The sequence below is a fragment of the Neopelma chrysocephalum genome, unplaced genomic scaffold (assembly GCF_003984885.1).
Source record: "Neopelma chrysocephalum unplaced genomic scaffold, ASM398488v2 Primary Assembly neopelma1_80b, whole genome shotgun sequence".
Taxonomy (NCBI): domain Eukaryota; kingdom Metazoa; phylum Chordata; class Aves; order Passeriformes; family Pipridae; genus Neopelma; species Neopelma chrysocephalum.
Window position 1 is genome coordinate 1,011,742 of NW_020897742.1, and position 22,096 is coordinate 1,033,837.

Consider the following 22,096-nt stretch of genomic DNA (forward strand, 5'->3'; position numbering starts at 1 on the left):
GCCTTCCCCTTTGCTATCTTTTCCACGGGCATGTGTTTGAGCTTGAGCTCCAGCACTTGGATCCATGCTCAGGAGAGAGCAGTCCCTACTGGGTGAAATAAAGCCTTGACAGATGAAAGCCATTCCCCTACCAGCCCCTTTTCTGTGCTGGGTTTACTACAAACATAACTTTTTATGCTGTTCTAGTTAAATAAGTTTTATTTACTATCTTATTTTGTAGTAATAGCCCCTAGTGAATGCCACTGAGCTTGTGACATGTGTGAGTCACAAACATACTGAGACACACTTCTGAAGGAGGAGCTCACTCCAGTTCACTGCTATTCACTGCTTATTTATTGCTTGGAGGTTGTCCCTCTAGATCGGCCAAAATAAACTCAATTTGCCACTGAAGCTCAGTGACTTTGAAAAAAGACTTTCTGAGAGCACCACCTGCACTTATTCATCAGGTGGGTAGAGAAATTTCCCATCCGGCGCAGCAAAGATGTGGCTCCAGGCCCTCTGCTCAGCGTTCTGCTGGCGGCGGTAAACTGCTATTTCCCTGAGGATCAGCCCGAGATGAGAGCGCATCACGCGCTGCGTTACATGGCAGTGCTTGTCATCATCACAGCGATGGTGCTCGATAACGACTTGTTTGTCACGGTGCCTGACAACTCAAGTACATCCCTAAAAACTCCTCTGTCTAGACTGGGGAAAATTTGCAGAAAAGCATCACTTGCGAGCATCCCTGCATACGCCGATCCTCGGCCAAACATCTGCTCTCAAACCATTGCCGATGCCCGCAGCTCTGCTGCTTCGAACCGCATCGCGTTCTCCTTTCATCATGTACCACTTCCATAGGGAAGATCTATTCGATGCATTAACCCCTTCCTGTCCCCGAACCAGCCTCACATGCGCCCGGGGAGTCCCACTCCCGCCCTCCCGCACCGCGCACCCGCCCTCCCGGCCGAGCCCTTGGCGACGAGGCTCCCGTAAGCACCGACGTGTCCGCGCCCCCCGGCTCCCCCCGCATCCCCCGCCCCGGCCGGCCGGTCCCCCCCGCCCGCGCGGCTCCGCAGCCGCACTGGTGCCGCTCCGGGCGGCGGAGAGCGCGGCTCCGGCACCAACTTTGGGAGCGGAGCGGAGCGGAGCATCCCGGTGCGGGGCGCGGCGGGGCCATGCTGGGGCCGGCGGCGCGGCTGGCGCTGGGCGCGGGGGAGCTGCCGGGGCGACTGCTGGCGCTGCTCTGGCCGGCGCTGGTCCTGGCGGCCGCCGCGGCCGCGCTGATGGTCCTGGTCCTGCGGGGACTGCGGGGCCGCCGGGCCGCGCCGGGACCCCCCCGCCGCCGCGCCGCCGGGGAGGCGCAGGAGCAAGAGGAGGAGGAAGAGGAGGAGGAGGAGGAGGAGGAGGGGGAGGATGCCCCAGCGGGGGCCGGCGGCCGGGCGGCCGGGGCGCTGCCGTCGCGGCAGCCAGAGGAACAAAGGCGCACGGCGCAGGTAAGGTTCGTGGGGGGGGTCGCGCCTGGCCCGCTCTCCCGGGACGGGACGATCATCCTTCCCTCTTTCCTCCCCGGCACCTTTTCACCGTGCAGAGAACAGCCCTGCAGACAGCCCGGGCTGCACCCTCTGCTCCCGGCCCCGCCGGGCTGCAGCCCTCCCATCTCATCCCATCTCATCCAATCCCGCCTACATAGGCACCCTCCCGAGCTCTCTGTGTGATGTAGCGGTGAGGGGCTGAGCGTTCCCCGCTGAGCCCTGTGGTGCCTTCCAGATGACAGGTTGCCCGAGCACCTGGCTGGGGATTTCTGGCGCTGGCCTTTCATCCGCCGCTTTGTCTAAGAGCATAACAACAGATGGGATTCATCCTTTTTGCAGGGAATTAAAAAAACTCCAGTTAATGTCCATCATATAAAGAAGGAGTATGCAAGAATAGTATTGGCACTATGGTGTTAATACAATGGGCTGATAATATACTCCAAATCAAAGCCCTGTTGTTATTGCACTGGTACGTGGTAGTGGCTCTGAGCTGATGACCATGCCACCCTGTTGAATACAGGCTGTGAGCTTGATTTGATGCACAGTGCTGAAGTTTCCATATGACATCGTCATGACTGTGTCACTCTGACATGCTGTAAGCTGTCTGTGGCAGAAAATCTCGCTGTAAATTACAGAAAACAATTTCATTGAGGCACTGCAATATGTAAAGCGCAGCTCTCAGGGGAACATACCAAACATACATATGTATTTAAAAATAATACATCAAGCTTTTCTGAACATTTTAATCTGTTACTATTATCTCCTAGGTCTCATTTCTGATAAAGACAAGCAAAATTAATTTGCAGGGATTTTTTTTTTAACTGTGCTATAAAATAAGTGGGTTTGTTCCTCATGAACAGAATATGTCAGGCTTTCCATCATAGCACTAGTTTTCAGGGTTTTATTATTTTGTTCTGGGAGTTGTAACTTTTAGTTGCATTATATTTTAATAGACTACTTCATTTTAGAGCATTTTTTTCTTTCATCACTGAGGGCAGAATATTGGCCTGACAACACAGGTATCCCTGAATTAGTAAAGAACAATTAAATCAAAAAGCAATCCAGACAGAACTGCCCATGTCAAGGTGTGAAGAGGGATTTTAGCAACAATTTTATTAAAGCTTTATAATTATCAATACTAGATAACTTGATTTGGCTGCAGAACAAATGAAAATTTTCCAGAGCCACCAATTATTGCAGGCAGTGCAGGACAGAAAGGGGGGACACCTACCTGGTCTCAATTCTGAGAGAGACAAAATGAATTTTCGGGAATTTTTTTTAAGTGTGCTATAAAATAAGTGTGTTTGTCTCTCATGAACAGAAATGTGTCAGAGACAGGCCAGGTGCTGTGTTGATGACAGGGTTATTAGTTCAAGCTGAAGACATTGATTTAGATAGATATCTTCTAATTAGAGGTGCTGCATCTCACAGGCCTGAGTAACAGAAACGAAAGAAGAGGAGGGATAAACTGAAGGGATGAATTTGTTTACAGTCATCTGCAGTTTCTGCCATTAATCTCATCTTTTCCTGCACTGAGCAATTCTTACTCTTGAGGGGCCGGATTCTAACAATTGCATTTGCACAGAGTAGCATCATCCTCTGTATGAGACTCACTGACTATTGTGCAGAGTACGGAAAACATGGTCCTGAGGAGGTGAAGGATGAGAAGAGAATGATCAAGAAAAATAACTTCAAAGATCCTAGAGAGAGATAAGCCAGGGAAAACATCATACATGCTGAAATGAAAAACAGAGGCTTGTCCTCCCATGGCAGTACCCTGCCCTTTCTCTTCTCTTCTCTTCTCTATTTGTCTCTTTTGTTTTCTTTTCCCCACCCCCCTTCTCCACTGCTTCTTGTCATTTCCCATCATGTTATCTCTGTCTTTGGAACATCATATCCTTGAGGCAAAAACTTTATCTCCTTACGTAAGTGTAAAACGCTGCATGCTGCTTTGGCGCTTAGCTGATGCAAGGATGCCAGAACAGCAAAACACCTTTGATATGCTGAAATTTGCATATGAAAATCTCCACCAAGGCAGTATCAAAGATATTATTGATAAGAAAGTCTCCCATCCATAGACATGGCCAATACCATAAGCTGGGGTGTGCAGGTCTTACAGGATGGGAGCCCCTCTCTGCTGCCTGCTGAGGTATGAAGCCAAGAGACAATTGCCTCCAGTGCTCAGGTGTGTTGATACATCCCAGCAGCCAAACATCTGCATATCCTGGAGTGGTGAATAAGTCAAGATCTTAATTAAAAGAAGCTAGGTGGTTAATTATTTTTTCAATTTGGGATGCAAGTTTGCCAATGATTCCCTGTCACTTCCCCATGGGTGGGCTGTGAGACTGCCTTCCTGTGGAATCTGCTCTTACACAGCTGCAGTTGTCTGATGTAGGACTGATCTTCTTCCCTCTATGTGCCCCTACTCCCCATTAGGCAGCCAGCACCTACCCAGGAGCTGAAGGTGCCTTCAGCTTTCTGCAGGGTTCCTTTCCCGCACAGCTCCAAGTCACAACCCAGCCTGCTCACCACCTCCATCTAAACTCCTCCCAGGTCCAAGTCACTAAAATACAACAGTTCATGACTGTGTTAGTGTCTCCCAGTGCCAGTGCTGGTGGCAGGCAGCATTCATGCCTTTCATCTCATTACCTGCTAACTTTGAGTATAGCAGAGTAAGAGCCTGGAGGGATGACTAGTCACAGAGCAGGTTGTGCACTGTTAGACCCAGACTAAATGGCTTCCACAGCCCATGTGAGATAAGTCTATTGAACAAACTCTCACAGAATCATAGAATAGTCTGTGTTGGAAGGGGGCCTTGAAGATCATCTAGTTCCAAACCCCTGACATGGGCAAGGACACCTTCCTCTAGACCAGGTTGCTCAGAGCCCCATCCAACTCAGCCTTGAACACTTCCAGCGATGGGGCAGCCACAGCTTCTCTGGGCAACTTGTGCCAGTGCCTCACCACGCTTACAGTAAATAATTTTTTCCTAATATCTAATCTAAACTCTCCTTCAATTTGAACCCCTTCCCCCTAGTCCTTTCACTACATGCTCTTGCCCCATCTTTTCTGTAAGTTCCCTTCAGGTACTGGAAGGCCTCAGTTAGGTCACTGTTGTGGTTTAGGAATGATACTCCCCAATTCAGTGACCCCACCAAGACTTGCCAAACCACTCATTGGTCTCTCTTGCTCCCCTGCTTTCCCCCTCCCCCTCTCTTTCCCTGCAGTGGCAGGATGGAGAGGAGTATTGGAGACACAAAAGGCAAAGATCACGGGTTGAGATAAGAACAATTTACTGTAAACAGCAATGAGATAAGAAAACTAACAGTAACAGCAAGGATACTAACGACAGGGCACCAGAAAAGACAAAGAAAAAAACCCTGACAATAGACAACACTGGATGGCTCCCTCTGCCACCCTTACTTGACCAGAAGGAACCCATTCTCCCTAGAAGAGAGCCCCTTTCCCTTGCCCCAGCAATGATGGTGAGGTGGTGTAAAATAATCTTATTGTCCTGGCCATGCCATCTCCTGGTACTGCAAAAAATTAGCCCTGTCCTGGCTGGAAGCAGGAGAGTCACCCGGAAGCCTTCTCTTTTCCAGGCTGAACAATCCCAATTCCCTCAGCCTTTCCTCATAGCAGAGGTGCTCCATCCCTCATCAACTCGGTGACCTCCTCTGGGCTTGCTCCAACAGGTCAATGTCCTTCCTGTGCTGGGGACCCCAGGGCTGGATGCAGTACTTGAGGTGGGGTCTCACCACAGCAGAGTAGAGGGGCAGCATCCTGTCCCTCAACCTGCTGCCCACGCTGCTTTGGATGCAGCCAGGGCACAGTTGGCTTTCTGGGTTGCCAAGCACACGTTGCCAGCTCATGTCCAGTCTCTCATCCACCACTTTGTTCAAATGGATGCATGGTCTCCACATGACCATACAAGAACATTTTGAATGTGATCTTATTATGCATCACACATAATAAGTTACATTCTGGCTGTTGTCACACACACATACACACAAAACCTTCTAGAAATTATGCTGGAGGATGTCTAGTCTTTTTCAGGATAACCTTTTCCCTCATTTCTTTTAGGAAATTTCTAGTAAGACTTGCTGGAAGCCAACTGATCTGTGTGGGATTGCTGTTGAGTGTTGGGGTTTGTGTTTATTCAAAGTTTTTGGGTTGTGCTGCAAATCGGTCAGTTCTAAATAAGAGCTTTTTTTTACAAATGTAGTGACTTCTAAAAAATGTAGGCAACTTCTAAAAATACTTATTATCTGATACATTAAAAAAAAAGCTTTCTGCTTTTCAGAAGTGTCTTTATGAAGTGGAGATGCTTCTTGCAGAGATTGCTTAACTGTACCAGAACTAAAGATCCATCCCCTCAGCTCCAGAGGTTTAGCAGACAGACCTTTTCTTTTATCTTTTCAGGTTACACAGTATTTTTCATGCCAAAGCAACACAGTTGCACAATTATTTTTATACAGCTGTCTTGGATGAGAATTAATTTTGAAAGTATCCTGAAAAGTATTGGAGTTTGGTAATTGCCTCCTTAAAATGGAGCCTTTATCCCTTGTTGGGATGGTGCTCTAATTAATCAGAATAGCAGATCTCAAGAAATTGATGTCTTCATTCCTCTTCTCAACTCACGCAGGTTTCTTTCTTTCCTCAGATGATAAGAGCAGCTGAACAGAGGCAGGTACCCGTCAGCTCCACGTGTTTATGGCTGCTGTGTATGGCTTCTCGTGTGTCCTGGGAAGGCTGGCCAGCAGGAGGATATGTAATGTAGGCAGCATCATCCTAGGGCTGCTTCCTTAAGTTTTCTCTTGAAATTACTTATGGATATGAATGGCTACAGCTGCAGTTCTGGCCCCCACTTCTTGTCATCAACCTGTGTTTGTGCTCAAGGGGTTCCTATGGGCAACTTCATCCCTGGGAATATGGGCAGAGGATTGGGTTTTCTGTGCTGATCCTTTTCCATGTGGTTCTTGATCCGTTTGATGGGAGCCCTACCCCTTTCTTTTCTAAGCGAGGGGCCTTAAGCAAAGGGGATATTTCAGGTATTCTTGGTGTGTATTTCTCATGTAATTCTGTCTATTCATTTTGTATGTTTCCCATGTAATTTTACCTTCCAACAGACTCTTCTTTCCTACTCAGAATACGTGTCTGACGTGATTTTTTCAGGGAAAACATTCCATTAACACATACAAATAATAGCTATTAATAATAAGCTTATTATTAATATTACTACTAATAGTAATTACAGTATTTATCACAAACCAAGATCCTGCTCTCTTTTCCCTCCCCTTTGCAGGTATATCTGTGCAGTGTTGTGAAAAGCCATGCCACAAAGAAGCTCCTTTATGTTCTTCTGCCATTCATGAAGACCCCTCAGTTTCCTTTGCTAATGAACCAAATATGGGGGATTTTTGGCTTCCCATTGTCACCTTAGCAGAAATTGGCATCGTGTTACCCTTTCTCTAGTTGTTAGGACTGAATGAGTAATTTTCTTTGAAGCTGATACTTTCCTCTTTCTCTGGTGGCCTCTGCCTAAACCCCATCCTTTCTCCTCTGACAAATGCAGTCTCGTCCTTTCCCATTCACCTGGTTCCCACTGATATAGGGAATAAGACTCCCAGAGTGAAGTCCATCATCAGCACGAGACCATGTGGCAAAGCCAGAGTGGCCAGGATGTCTGCTTCCATTTATGAAAATCTGGATCAGAATTAATGAGAGCCAGTGCTGCTTCATTTCCCAAAACATTTGTTATGCGGGTTGCTCATTGTCTGTGGATGGAGCAATATGAGCTGCTGTCTGGCCACAGCAGCACTTGGGTTTGCTCACCTTGTGGCTGAGCCCCCACTCTGTGCACAGGAGACAAGAACCCATCTGCAGAGAGCAAACGGGACTGCAAGTGGTGCTGCAAATATCCAACTTATAGCGTGGAGAGTAGGGAGTAAAGACCAGATCTTCCAGAGGGTGCTGAGGGTGATGAAGTTCTTGTTGAACATCTACTGAGAAATCTGAGAGTGCAGTGATACCTTGTTCAGTGAAACACAGTGTATTTAAGGGAGGTTATGTAGTGCCCTGGTTAGAAATTCCTTTCCTTTTTGTTCTTTTCTCCTCCCTCCTCCCTTATTTTTTTAATTTGGTGCATTTTGGTGTTACTTTTGTCATACCAGTATTGCCTTTTAGCCTAAATCCACCACATTTATTTTGTGTTGTAATATAAAGTGAAAAAAAATAAAATAGTTTTTGTACTGGAAATGAACACTAAGAAACAATTTAATTGAAGTATTTCTTAAATCTGGAAATGGTTTTGTGTTCACAGACCCCCTGCCAGAACGGGGTAGTCTTGCTTCCTTTCATTTCCAGTGTCCAACCCACTTAATTTGAGTTTTCTGAAAGTGGTAGCTGAAAACAATTTTCTGAATTTTATTCATGCTCTTAAATGAATTCCCTGATTTCCAATGTGTGAAGCATATAATAGCTCCCCTTGGGTTTCATAGGCTGAGTTTATTTTGTCCTAGTATCCCTCTACTGGGCAAACCTTTCCATGCCTTCCTAAGGAAGGCAATTTTAAGCACCTTCCTCAAGAGGGACAAAGGGCAGTTAGCAAACCTGAAGCTGATATTCACACAATTTTTAATTAATCCTGTAACCAGTTGGTGGCACTGAGATGCGAGAGCAGGCTGCCTGATCTGATAGACACTTACAAAGGTGTTGGGTTTTACAAAAATGACTAGTCTCACTAGTCATGCATAAAGGTAAGTCTCTAGAGGCACAGCTTTATGGCTTCAAATACACTGTTTATATACTAATGATTAAACCCAGTGTTTTGTAACATTTGAAGACCTGTCACTCTGCCTCCTTTCTTTGAGGCTTTATGTAGAATTATATTAACAGCATAAAATAAATTAAACACTAGCTCAAAAGAATCAATCAGAAATTGCTAGTTTCAGAGCAATCATCAGAAATATAAACTTAGGTTACATAAAAAGGAAAAAAAGGCAGGGGGTGTGGGGGAAATCCTGTTCCACTGGGTCACGAAGCAAATGGCCATGAACTAAAAATAATCTTCCTATTGTTCTACAGAATGTGAGTAGAAATTAATATGCTAAGTCTTATTCCACTAAAAGTTCCGATTCTGCTTCTCTGCATATATTTAATGTATTTGTAATTGCACTGATGACTTTATAAAGTCACTTTATGTGGTGGGTTTAGATGTGTTCTCCCTGTAGAAAACTACATTTTTCATTGAGAAAAAATTTACCCCGACAATATTCATTTCTCTTTAATGATTCCATTAGGTTAAATGCAATAAAATAATGAAAATTCCTTTTTCCTTTTCAGAATGGCCAAACGGCATGGTAAAGAGGCATGACTAATCCCTTACCCTGAGGGCTTCGAAAGGCAAGAATAGGGTAGGGTGGGGTTCCTCAGCCACACAGCCAGCTTACTGCCTGAAAAGGGGTTGGATAAAGGCAGGATTTGATACAAAAGGTCAGGCTAACATAATACCTTTCCACTGAAAGGAAGTAGAACTCAGTAAAAATTCTTGGTGATGAAAGGAAGGGAATTACTGCTATTATATATATTATATATGCTGCTATACTGAAGGATTGTGAAGAAGCAACAAATATTTCAGATTTGAAAGAAGAGCATCACCGCGGTGGGCTGTTTGGTGAGAGCATCAGTCAGTGGCCAAGTGTGGTATTGTTTTGCACTAAGCTGCTCATTAGGAAGGATGCAACAAGGTTCAGGAGTCCCAGGTGGGTACTTAGGGCTGAGCAGCTAGTCAGTCACCATGAAGACCCCTGGAATATCATAAATGACTGTCAACAGTATATTTTTAACCTCTTAGTCAGTAATGGAGAGAGAGGGGGATGTTTGTCCAGCAGATGAAATAACATTTAAGTAGCAAATGTTGTGCTTGTCTGGTAAAAGCATACAGGTTTTACCCATATAAAAACAGTCAGGTTGGCAAAGAGCTAAAAGAAAGTGCTGCATTTTTTCCAGCTTCTTGCTTGCTGCCATTTATATGGAGAGAAGGTCTAGGAACGTGATCCTGCCCCAGCTGAGACAAGTCTGTCAGAGTCAATATAGTTTCCATCTTCCTTAATCCTCTGTTGCACTCAACATTTTCCCTCTGGAGTTCTCATTGCCTACGTCAGGGCTCTGTACAGCCTCGGGCTGTGCTCCGTTACAGCAGCCTAGGGCAGGAAGGCAGTTGCATGTCCTTAATCTTGACATCTCCTTGTCTTTGCCTGTAGTCCCTTATGCTTGCAGAAGCATCTTGATGTAAAGAGAGGCTAACAGGAGGTGGGATGTCTCTTATCCTCTGTGTGTTTCTGAAAGAAGGCAAGAGAGCATCCTCTTTGCCTCCTAAGTTGCCACTGCTGTTTCTGTGCCCACGGTGGCAGTCTTGCTCAAAGTGCCTTCTTTTGGGAGGTCCATTTACAAAGCCTTTAGATTTCATTATGAGAACGGGGAAATCATCAGGGTTTGATGAGATTGGGAAGGAATATTGCACTTACATGTTGTGTGGCTTCCCCCAGTCATCCCTTCTTGTATTCATCACATAAAATTCAGTTTTCCTGAAGTCCTCTGTCATATAGTGGAAAGTCACCTCCCCCCATATTCCATTTTGCATAGGAATTGTTCTTCACTAAGACATGATCTTATTTGTATTTTCACACATTAAAGTGGACAGAAGCACATGCTGAGAAACAAGGAATAGGGTAATCTCAGGTTTTTCCATTTCTACATGGTTCAAATTTTCAGCAAATACTCCTGGTTTTGTATTTTATGTCCCACATCATATGTGAGGGGCTACTTCCCTCCCTGCTGCAGGTGGAGTGGGATTTTTTCCTTGAACAGAGCAGGAGACGGAAAATGGTTTCTTTTGTGGTGGGGTTTATGGAGTGCCTCTAGTAAATGAACCTGAGAGTCTTAGAAGAGAGATGACTGCCCGTGGGAAAACCCAAAGTGGCCTTGCTAGCTATTACAAAATGTAATGGATTTTAACACAGAAGTAATTATTTTGCTAGTGAATGTTCAGAACAATATAATTGTAACAATAATATTGTTTGCAATTGACAGCTAAGGGAGATGGAAGAGATGTGGATCACTTTGGCTTAAGCTTATAATATGAAACTGGTGGAATTAATTACTGATATAACAGGCAGGGATTTTGTCTCCTGTTACTGTGATATTTTACTGGAAGACCTAGAATCAGTATTGTCTGTGTGCAACTCCACAATTCTTGAGCTTCCCCTCCTAATAACTGTGGTACATCAGATGAATACCAGCCTGCTGGGTCCATGTCCACCATGGGCTTGTAACTAGTCTGGAATTCCAAGCAAGCACCTCCAGGGACAAAGCACTTGCCAGCATGCAGGTGCCTGTCATGCTGTCTTTAACTTGCACTTCAAGCTAGACCTTTCTGAGACTTGTGAAAAATAACTCTGAAATCCCCAAAATACCAAAGAGATGAGCACTAACAGTCTGAAGGACTGCTGCCCCACTGAGCTTGACAGGGACAGGCATGGACAGTCACCAAGGGGATTTTATTTGCTGGTAACTAATCACTGCCACAGTGTCTCATGGACAGAGACGACTTATGAGAAGGGTGAGGAGCCACCAGTGGAAGGAGGTTCTGCCTTGTCTTGGATGCTGCTGGCTCTGCATGGTGTGCAGTGGCCCTTTTTGGCACAGCCTTTGCTGTGTCAGCTGCAGATTTACACTCTCCCATCCCTGTAGCTGGAGGCTGGCCATTGCCAGGGAATTCTGAGACAGCTGAGACATTAATCAAACCATAATTTGAAAAGTCCTTAAACTTTCATTGTTTACTTTACAGGGTGTAGGTAGGATGAAAGCCATTCTTTTAGCTGGTCAGATACACTTGATAAGGTCCATCCCAACCAGTAAACAAGAATTGAAATAAGACTTCTCCTGTCTATGCTGTTGTTTTAAGACAGGCTTACCCTATTTGAAAAACAACTTTGATCCTAGACAAATCTTAGGATAAACCACAAATATGTCTGCTTTGGAATAAATCTATGTGGAGTTTCTGGATTTACATTCATAAAGGCTTAGCTAACACTAATTAATTTGGAATAAATTACTCCAATTGGAACAAGGCCACAAATTCTAGCCCAGATTTGTACAGCGGGTTATTTAGCTGTGTCTTTCAGAGTATTATAAGTTTTATAGGAAGGTTTTGAAGTAATTGTATTTACATGTATATTTACACATACAAACACATGCGTATATATATTCCATAATACATTTTTTTATTGTCCATCTTCTAGGTCCCAGTAAATGGCCAAGTTATCACATCAGTCAACATCAGAGAGAAAAAGCTCCTCAAGGTACCAGCAAGAGTTTTAGAATTTATATGTTGTCTTTGAAGAGACAGTTGTTTTAAGAATGTTCCCTTTTTTAAGGTAATTTTTTCTTCCTGGTTTTGGTGCACTTAAGGGATGACTTAGGAATATAAGACCATGTAATTTTCTGGCACAGTCACACTGTAGTGATTGTCACTGTCACCATAAGTGGGATGGTCTCATCATCTAAGCCCAAGTGTGTGCTGGGATCTCCTGTATTCCATTTCCAGCTCTGACAAGGGTATGTGTCCTTGTATCTGTTTAAAGGTTTTATCTTGGGCATTGAGTAGTCGTACTGGTGTGGGGGAAAGGGTCAGTGCCAAGACACTTCCAAGTTCCAACTTCCAAGTTGCCCAGAGAAGTTGTGGATGTGTTCAAGGCCAGGCTGGATGGGGCTTTGAGCAATTTGGTCTAGTGAAAGGTGTCCCTGCCATGGCAGGGCAGTGGAAACTGGATGATCTTTAAGGTCCCTTCCAAACCTTTCAGTGATTCTATGATTCTAAATGAGGAGCAGCCCCTGAGCCTGGCCAGGGAACTGTTTCTGGTAGGGGTTTCCCATCTTGGAAAAGTCAAAAACCATTGTGTTTAAACTACAACATTCAAAACTGAAGGCTTGAGGTTAGCTCTACTGTTTCAACTGAAAATGGGGTCAGCTACTCTCATGCTCTTTCAGAATAGTGTAAACTACAGATACCTTCATTAAAAATAGGCTGTTATGTGGTTTTGGTGTTCTTGGTTTTTGTTTTTTTTTTTGTTAAGCATTGGTAGGGTCCTAATCCTTGATTTCAGCATTCCTGATTTTAAAGGGGGTAAATACTTTTAGACTTTTCTCTTTCATAGGAAGAAAATTAGGACTTAGGAATGATGAATGCTAATCTTCCTACAGAGCAGGTACCTGAATAAAAATGTGAGCTTTCTAGTCTAGCAGATAAATTAAGATTTGTAGGCCCAAAGTGATAGCATTTAGTGGTTTGGAGTTTACAATAAAATCTTCTCAGGAAGACTTTTGCCCCCACTAAAGGATTCCAGCAACCTCTTCTTCTCTCTGAGTACCATGAGTGGTCTCCCTTTAAAACTACTGCCCTGACTCTCTTTTTCTTCATGATGAAATGTAACAAATACCTGTTTTATCTTTCTGCGTATCTCCTGTATACTGTAGCCCAAGAAGAAGAGGAAAACCCAGTGCTCAGACAAGGAGGTGCCAAAAGATCTGCTTTCTGTGGAAAAAGACAAACTGCAAGAAGAGGAAGGTAAAAAAATATTTGGTTATTCTGTTACAGGATGCATATTACCAAACAGTAACACAGGATGAAATATGTCAACAGGGAGGTCTTCTCAACTGTTCCAGTGTTCTGCACTACTGGAGAAAGTTGCCAGTTTGAGAGTTGTTTCTATCACCTGCTTCTTACTACGTGGACAGGGGCCATATGCTTTCCTGCCACGCTCCTCAGATCCTGAGCATCTTCGCAAGGGTGGCAAATCTGCAGGTGAAGAAGCATCTCTGAAGTGATCAGAGGCCCATGGAGCAGCAAGGTCCTGTCTTCATGCTCTTCCTCTACTCCTGTGGCCCCTGCTGTGCTGATCCGCAGCTGGAGCTGTGGTCCTCCCAGGCAGTGTATTGTTGTGCTGTGACTGAGGCTGGTAAAGGCACTGGGGTAATATACAGCCAGCTTCTAGCACGCCAGTGAGCAGAGCCAAAATCTTTGTTTGCAAGCAGATCTGCAGAGAAATCTGGCAGAGGCTAGCAAGGCTCAGGCAGCTAGAATTTCATTGGAAAATACATTGCATCCCATGAGCCCCTCTGTGCCTTCCCCCACCAAGGGTCATATTGAAAACAACAAATTCTAAGCTTTTCTGGGCTTAAAAGATTATAATGTGATTAGTGTGGTGGTGAGAGCCAAAGAAGCCCTTGGTTGCTGTTGGTCCGGAGTCCTTCCTGGGGCCTGGTGTCAGAGGGCCTGCAAGGCTGCTGGGGGAAAAGGGGACACAGTAGAGGCTTTCTTCAAATGGATCTGTAGTTTTTCTGAACGGATGAGCCAGCTGAACTGTTTCATGTGTTATTTGTGGTGCTTCAGAAAAAGAAAGTGTTTGTCTTGGTCAAATCTAGGGACCCTGTTTTTTCTTTATTAACCATTTGTGCTGCAGGTCCCTCCTCTGACTTCTAGGGTCATGGAGAGCATGGACAGAGGTAGAATGCGAGCCCATTGGTGTCAACAAATATATGTGGAAACAAGCTGAGTGGTAGAGGGTGTCCACACATCAAAACAAGTCTTAGAGTATGTTCAGGGCTAGAGAAACCCAGCAAATCGAAACCTTATTTAACGGTTGAGGTTTTCATTAACTTCTCCCTGCTGACAAATATACAAGGTGGTTGATGCTCTGCTATGACATCTCCCCTGAGGGAAAGGGGTGTCACATCAGCTGACACACAGGACAGGAGAATATGTGCAGTTACGTGGGTCAGAACACATGGCAGGCAGGTTTGTGATGGGGATTTCATATGTAACACATTTCTGCAGAGGCAGCAAAGGCTGCACACAGGGGAGATGTTGCACGAGACCGGCAACCACTTTTACAGTCAGCATCAGAAACAATCAGGTAGCTATTCACCTTGGGCTAAGCAGTAAAGCCAATAAAGGAAGTTCTTTGTTAGCTTGAAAATGAACTTTGCTCTGTGTTGTAGGAGTTTGGCAAACCAAGATCAGCAGCCGTGAAAAGAGACACTTGAGGAAGGAAAGGCTGAAACAAAAAGGTAAAGTACAGGCTCAGTTCACACACCTGATCTGGCCAGGCTTGTCACCCCTCCTGCTTCCCAGCATCTTTCTGTTTGCTCTATTTGTCATTTGACAGCAAAGTCTTTGCACTTACTGAGGCTATTTACTTTAGAAAAGAGCCTTGGGAGCTCTTATTTGGGAGCTTGCCTTTTACTCCAGGCTCTCATTAAAACACATAGCATTACCCACAGGACTCTGAAAGTAGGTGTCTGTTAGATCTGAGATCTACTAAAGGATTGGTGTTATGTGGGTTACTTACTTTTGCCTGGCTTGACAGAAGAAATTTTCTGATAATGGATGTATAAAAACCCATGTAATTTGCTCAGTTCCAAACAGTTTCTTTAGTTCAGGCCTGCCAGAGTAAAGAACTATAACAGGGGGATATACTCTTATCCTAATGAGGTAAAATGAAACAACACTTTCTGCTCAGTCCATGTTTTTCGTCTGGGTATTTCAAGGTGTCTGCCATGCACCTATACCTACATACATTTCTACTAATCATGCTATATATAATAACCACTATATGAAACGGGTCATGGAATTAAGGCATTTGGAAATGTTTTCATTATCTGTGATAAAATAATCAAAATAACCTGTAAATTTAATATATTACAGTAATATAGCTTATACAGCTAAAATAGGAATTTGGAATTGGGAGTTGCAGCTGGATATATATGTGTGAGTTTGTGCACTGTCTGCAATAAGACTGTCTTAAAGTGCTCTCAGATGCTCTACTAAAATTGAAGGGAAAATGAACAGCAAACTTTATTCTGAAAATATACAGACATTTTAGGACTACTTTTTGCTTTTTGATTATTAAATCAAGAGCTTGGATTTTTAACTCTTGGATTATCAACAGTTAAATACCTGCATGAATCACTAAGGGATTAAGATGCTGAGGTCTCTGCTTGCTTTCCAGCAAAATAGATGGTTCCACATTTCTTTCTTCATGTAAACTGACCTATTGGCATGGGTGTTACCAGCTGCATTTGCAGAAGGTTAACCATGGAAGGTTTAACCCCAAGGTCATGCAGGCATTAAGTGCTTTGCTGACCCAGGAAAGGGAGCTCAGTAGATCAAGTTGTAGTTGAAGGACCAGAAGTCCTTGGTGGGATCCTGGAGCCTGGGTTGTCCAGGATGCTGAACTAAGTGATTGTGTTAGTATGGGCATTTACACAGCAGTGAGATGTATTCTAGGAAGAAGCCCTAACCCTGCTAAGTACGGGTTGCTGTTCCCTATCAGAGGAGAAGCAGCAGCATCAGCAGCATTAAGGTGAGTGAAGGTGGAGTTATTGCCAGCAGTGGTCCCCTCCCCACCAGAGCCCCAGGAAAATGCTTTGCTGTTCTGAAGGCTGGAGTCATAAAGTGCTTTAGGAGTCCTTTGAAGCAAAATATGTTGGAGATAATTGTCATTATTTAAAATATCCATATGCCTGGCACTGATTTCTCTAGCAACCTTGAACTAGCAATATCCAAGATGTTTGCTTTCTTGTTCCTTGGAGGTCCAGCTGTTCTCTTTCTCTCCCTTCACTGCTCTGGGTCTCCAGCTGGACTCTAGAGGCCTTGAACCACCCTTGCACTCAGGAAGGGACACCCAAGGCCTCTGTGGTGCCTTTTTTCTCACATGACCTTCATATTTGCTGCCTCAGAGTCCCATCACAGGCACTCTGCTTCACTGTAATTGTATCTGTAAATACTTTCAGTTAGAAATAGCCATTACATCTGACAGGTTTAGAACAGGCTTTGTTCTATTGTTTCTTCAGTAAAAAATCTTCCTTGTAATTAAAAATAATTATGTCATGTTTATTCTCGAGAAGACCCCAGCAGAGCATCCCTGGGTAGCTCGGCGGTTGAGCCAGCCTTTGACTGGGATGAGAAGGGAGCGGTGTGGCCACTCACAGGGGACACCAGTGGTGGTGGAAAAGGTGTTCTCTTTGTCAAGGCAGAGTGTGGGGCCACACTGAAGGCCTCAGGAGCCACACGGGAAGAATCAGTGCCCTCCCGGTCAGAAGAGGATATTTTCTCCAACGTAGGTGAGTGTGGGCATTCAAGCATTGCCAAGGGAAAGCTTCACAAATTGCTGTGTCCATCAGACATTCATCCTGCACACACAGTGTTGTCCACCCCCCTTGAACCCTGCTAGCTGTCATTTATTTCCCAGCAGTGTGAAAAGAGGGGTCTTTATGGCAGGAATTTCTTGTGTTGTAGACTACCTGCTGGATGCAAGTTGTTTTCTACCCACAGGTATTTCGTGTTTGGCCCTTTGCAACCAAAGCCCTTCCCTCCGAGGTTGTTCTCACATGGTCAGAGTTAGACTGCAGGGTATATATCCACATGTTTCAAAGCACTATGGGGCAGGGTATTCTTTAATAAAAAGCATTTGATTTTGACTACATTCTCTGATTAACCAAGCGTGATGGCTGGACTGATTGGTATATAAGGCCATATGATGACTCACCTTCAGTAGCAGTAATCCAGTATTCCAGTGATTCAGAAAATGCTCTCTCACATGAGTTGCCTTCTCTGCTAGAGTCCTTCTCTTGCAAAGTATAGGGTCAATAGGGGGAGGACATTAGTACCATTTTTACTCTAATGCTTTCAAAAGGCCAAATTCCAGCTGATACTTGATGACAACTTCTGCCAGTAGTGCATAAAGGGGACATCAGTTCAGATGAGTGAGGAATTTAAGTCCAGAGAAGTGCGATGCTCGTGTGACATGCATGTTGAAGGGCTGAGAAGGTGTGCATGGTGATGGGGCTGAACACCATAAAGGTGTTTTCTCCTTGCTTGATTCTTGTTCAGCAACAGCAGTGGATGCAGGCTTGGGATGGAGAGAACACAGGCGGCCAGTAATGAGATTGGGAGAGCGAGGTAGAAACTGCTGCCACCAGCTGTGAACATGACATCAGGTTTAGGGTTACTGTTTGTTTGCATTTTAAATGCAGGAACATGGGATATTGCAGATGTAAAATCCTGTCCTGTGACCTTTGGGACGTTATCAGATCTGTCCAGGGATTTAGGTGAGTGGTCTCTCTTTGGTCTTTTATCTGAATTCTTCTATCACTTTCTTAGAAGCTTGGCTTAAAAGGGCTCTCACTGATCACATATGGGTCTTCTACCCTGGAGCCACATTTCATTAGTCACTCTCCCTTGCAGAGCTTGCTTGCATCTGCAATCCAGCACATCAGTATTTTAGGGAGTGACATCACAACCTTTTATTGAGTGCTTTCCAAACTCGTATCTCATCTTGGAATAAATAAAAAAAATATCGCCTCCCCAGCAAATTCTTTCTGTTGGATTTACTCACACAGAAGGTTTCTGTTGTGCTGTGATGACCAACAAACTCAGAGAATTTCAGATTGAGGGAGGGACCGAACGCCCAGGTTGGAAAAGCTCTGTCAGAGGCTGCCTATCCAGCACCTTCCTATCCAGCACGGTGAGGGATTTTCAGGTTGACCCTCTCCGTGAGTGGCTTTGAGAAGGATGGAACATCTACTGGTTCTGCACTAAGTTGATCCTCGTTTCTGGCTTTCACTTTACATCTCTGCAATTGTCAGTTCTTCTCACTGATTGACTTGGAGCACTCCTGGGTCATACATTCCCTGCCTACCAGAAACTCACATTTGTCTGAAAGTTCAACTGGATCATGAATGCAGAGTCTGGTCCTGAATCTTTGCTAAAGGCAAGCATAGATACATCTGTGCACAAAACAGCATGTGTGGTGTTAGCCTGAATGCCGAAATTAGCATCTAAGGCCAGACATGGCAATCAATATAATATATACTATATTTAATCATCTGTTTTCCAACACTGCATTAATGGATTGAAGCAGTTCTTAATGTACAAGTAATCAACAGGTAGAAATATTTGTTAACATCTGCGTCTATGCAGCAAAAAATCGAGCTGATACTGAACAAAACCAGGGAGTACTTTAGCTGAAAGGAAGAAAAGAAAGATCAGAGACGTGAAAAAATCTCCCTGATTTATGAGAGATGTGAAGAAAACACTGGTCTGTTATGTACAGGACTTAGAAAGGGGTTAAGGAGAGTCATTCAGGGAGGTATGTGAATCCTACTGGTTACTTTAGCTGCTGAAAGTAATCATCAAAAAATCTTTTTCTTTTTCCCCCAGCAGCTCTCTCATCTCTCTCTTTCATGAAGCAATTAATTTAGTAATTATGGATTTCTATTAGCTTGAGCAGAAACCTTCTCACTGAAGGTGGTGGGAGTTGGAGCTGGATTCACTGCATGTGGCTTTTGTTCTGCAGGAACTATAGCTTCCTTCTTAGGTTCCCAACATTTTATGGATATTGCTAGTGTAGCCACTCCTGAGTGAGTTGTTTTTAATAACTTATGCGTGTAGTGTCCTCGTCCAGCCTTTGTTAATAAATCCACTGCGATGAGCAGCATAGATTAATGTGTGGCTTAAATTACATAACATCTAGGCATTGTGACATAGTGAGCAGATAGAGGCATGATTAATTGGTTTTAATAACGTGAATATACCTATGTGATTATCTTTTAGGTTTGGGGTTTTTTTTGTTTTTGTTTTAATTTTTAAAAAGGACACTTTGCTGTATGCAGATAACGTGAAGAGTAAATCATCTGAGGACAGTCCTTCCAGATGCTGTTGGCACAGCAGCTCGACTTTCCTCCCCACAGACGATGCATGGCAGGGGCAGGGTATGTCTCTTTGCTCTTTTTCTGTTCAAAGGCAAGTGTACTAATGCTGATACTCTTTTTAGTCTGTTTCCTAAGCCTCAGAAATCAGGAGCCACTTCCCATGTGGCTCATTCACTGGTAGAGATAAGGGAGAAATCCAGTGTTGGTCTAGTTTTTGGCAGATGCCCAGAGCTGCTGTGAGCAGGAGGTGCTCATGTGGGACCCTCGAGAAGAGCGAGAACATGCATTTTATTTATGTTTTTCCTCAGAAGATGACAAAAAAGGGATGCAGAAAGTACAATCCTTTTCAGTACACACATACTGCTGTGCAAAGTGCAATTAGAGCGCCCGGGCAGCAGGAGCAGCCGTAGGGAGGCTGTCTGCAGGCTCCCGTGGCCGGTGTCCTCTCTCTGGCAGTTGCATTGCTATCAGTTGTGGGCAGATAAGCACAGGAACAGGGCAAGCACAGGGCGATCCCTCCCCACACCCTGCAGAGAGAGGGTCAGGGACTTCCTGAGCCAGATGCATCAGGATAGGCTCTGCGTTTCAAAAAAACCCCATGTTTAGCCATCAACTCAGATTACTAAATTTGTGAAATGAGTTCGAAGTTGTGTTTGGTTTTCATAACTGAAGCATTGCATTTCCCTCCCTCCCATCGTTGTGTGGGGAGGTGGAGCTGAGTGGCCCTTTTCCAGGCAACTGCAGTCAGGGCTAGGGGAGAGCCATGGAAAGACAGGGTGCTTCTAGAGCTCAGAGTACCTTTGCCTAAACTTTAAATTTCCTTGGTAATACCCTGAAAACAGATGCAGAATCCATCTCCAGTGCACTGTGGCAATCAGGAGTTTAGTCTTTTTATGACTGATAATGAGGTTTTTTTACTTTCAAAATCTGCTTAAAAGACCAGCGTGGGTCCTGAGTAGCTGGAATAATTTGGCATGAACAGTGTGGGTATTAGATGACCTTTTTCTCTTGACCTTTTAGCCAGGATTGAGGAAAGTATCTATATATACCCCTGTTGTTGGGAGACCTTTCCCTGCTCTTGCAGGCATGATGGCTGACGAGCGAGCAAACCCCTTCGTACTCTAGCTGCTCTGATTGCTCAACTATAGGAGAAGCCAGAGTGGTGGAATGCATTAAGGAGAAAAGACTGTGGTTGTCTTGCTTCTCTGCCCAGTGGTAACTGAGGCTCTGCAGCAGATGCATCATTTTGGCCATGATTTTATAAATAGCACTGTTTGCTTTAAAAAGAATAAAAACAAAAATCCCAACCCCAAGCATTCCCTTCCCTTAGTCCTGTGTTTCTTTATCCCTGCATTGCTCCAAGAGAGTGCCTGGCCCTTTCCAACTTCGGAGCCCGGCTCCCTGCGTGGGATGGAGGGAGGCAGCGTGGGCAGCTCATCAGCAGCGTTCCCTTGCACTGCATTTAGCACATGTCAGACTTGGCACACTCTGGGCTTGATCTGCAGTTGCAAAGCCAGGCAGAGCTCTGCTTTTTGAGTGCCATGTCTGTCTGAGAGCAGAACAGATAGGAGCAAATTCAGCAGGTTGCTCCTGCAAACATCCGAACAGAAGCGTTTGGAAGGATTATTCTGCCTGCCTTACAGCTTGCTTCTTTGTCCTAGTATTTTTTCTTTCCTTTGAATCATCAGCCTTGATATTGATGCAGGGGAGGGGAGTGTCACGAACATGTATTCCCTGAATTTAGATGAGGTAATGGTTGGCATTAAGGTCAGCGCTGCAGGCAAAATGAGCTCTTTGACAGTCAAACACAGCCTGTTAGCTCTTGCAGGCCTGGAAACTAAAAAAAAAAAAAAAAAAAAAAAAAAAAAAAAAGCCATTTATAACCTGAATATGAGTTGGGATTTATAACCTGAATATGAGTTGGGGTCATTTTATCAAATCCAGAGTAGTACATGTATTGAGTGTCTTTGTTCTGTGCTGGTGCAGCCAAAGGAGCTGGATGCTGGACTCCTGCTCCTGCCCCAGCCAGCAGAGCTGCCTTGGCCAGTTCCCCGCTCCACTTTTTGTAAAGTACCAGCAATAATAACACCATCACTCACAAAAGGCTTGAGTGTTGTCAAAAGGCTAAAGTGTTGTCACAACTGAAAGTATATATCCATAAAGGTAGAGAGGGAGCTGGTGGTTAGAGAACTGAATGGTCACTGCAACATGGGAGTGAAAAAAGACTTGATCAGCCTGGTTTCCAAACAGCACGCTGCTGTGTTGACATTCATTAATGATACACGCTGCTGGTGGTTAATTCTTAATTATTGTCATATCTGGAGTGCTGTGCCCATTTTGGGCTTCCAAGTACAAGACAGTCATGGACATACTGGAGTGGGTCCAGCAGAGGCAATCCATGTGTATGAAAACCTAATGGGGTGGTTGCCTATGGTCTGCCCAGAGGGTGGGGAAGAGGCAATGGTTATGAAGTGAACTTCCACTTACAAGCTTTGTTTTTATGGTGAGGGTGGTCAGACAACAGAACAGTTTGCCCAGAGAGGTTACAGAGTGTCCACCCTTGAAAATATTCAAAACTCTGATGGATACATTCCTGAACAACCTGCTACAGCTGAGCCCTTTGTGAGCTGTGGGGTGGGGCTAGACAACCTCCAGAGGCCCCTTCCAACCTCATCAATTCTGAAATCCTCATTCTGTCATCAGTCATTGTCTCTGCACGTTCAAACAATCAGTCCTTAGCAATCTAAGCCTTCATGGTCTGGGGGCATTCAGTATCTTGGACCTGAAGCCACATGGTCAACACTGATGGA

At 44.6% G+C, this 22,096-nt stretch overlaps 1 protein-coding gene across 1 annotated transcript in view; it reads left to right on the forward strand.

Annotated features, from left to right (window-relative positions):
- Nucleotides 1-555: 555 nt before the first annotated feature.
- LOC113970831 (protein LYRIC-like) overlaps nt 556-22,096 on the forward strand; it is a 30,371-nt gene continuing 8,830 nt past the window's right edge. The window contains exons 1-9 of the mRNA XM_027690148.1: nt 556-655; nt 883-1,290; nt 1,402-1,472; nt 11,816-11,875; nt 13,050-13,140; nt 14,574-14,642; nt 16,482-16,697; nt 17,610-17,684; nt 19,248-19,346. Of these exons, the coding sequence (XP_027545949.1) occupies nt 556-655; nt 883-1,290; nt 1,402-1,472; nt 11,816-11,875; nt 13,050-13,140; nt 14,574-14,642; nt 16,482-16,697; nt 17,610-17,684; nt 19,248-19,346 (1,189 nt within the window). The remainder of the gene's footprint in view (nt 656-882; nt 1,291-1,401; nt 1,473-11,815; nt 11,876-13,049; nt 13,141-14,573; nt 14,643-16,481; nt 16,698-17,609; nt 17,685-19,247; nt 19,347-22,096) is intronic.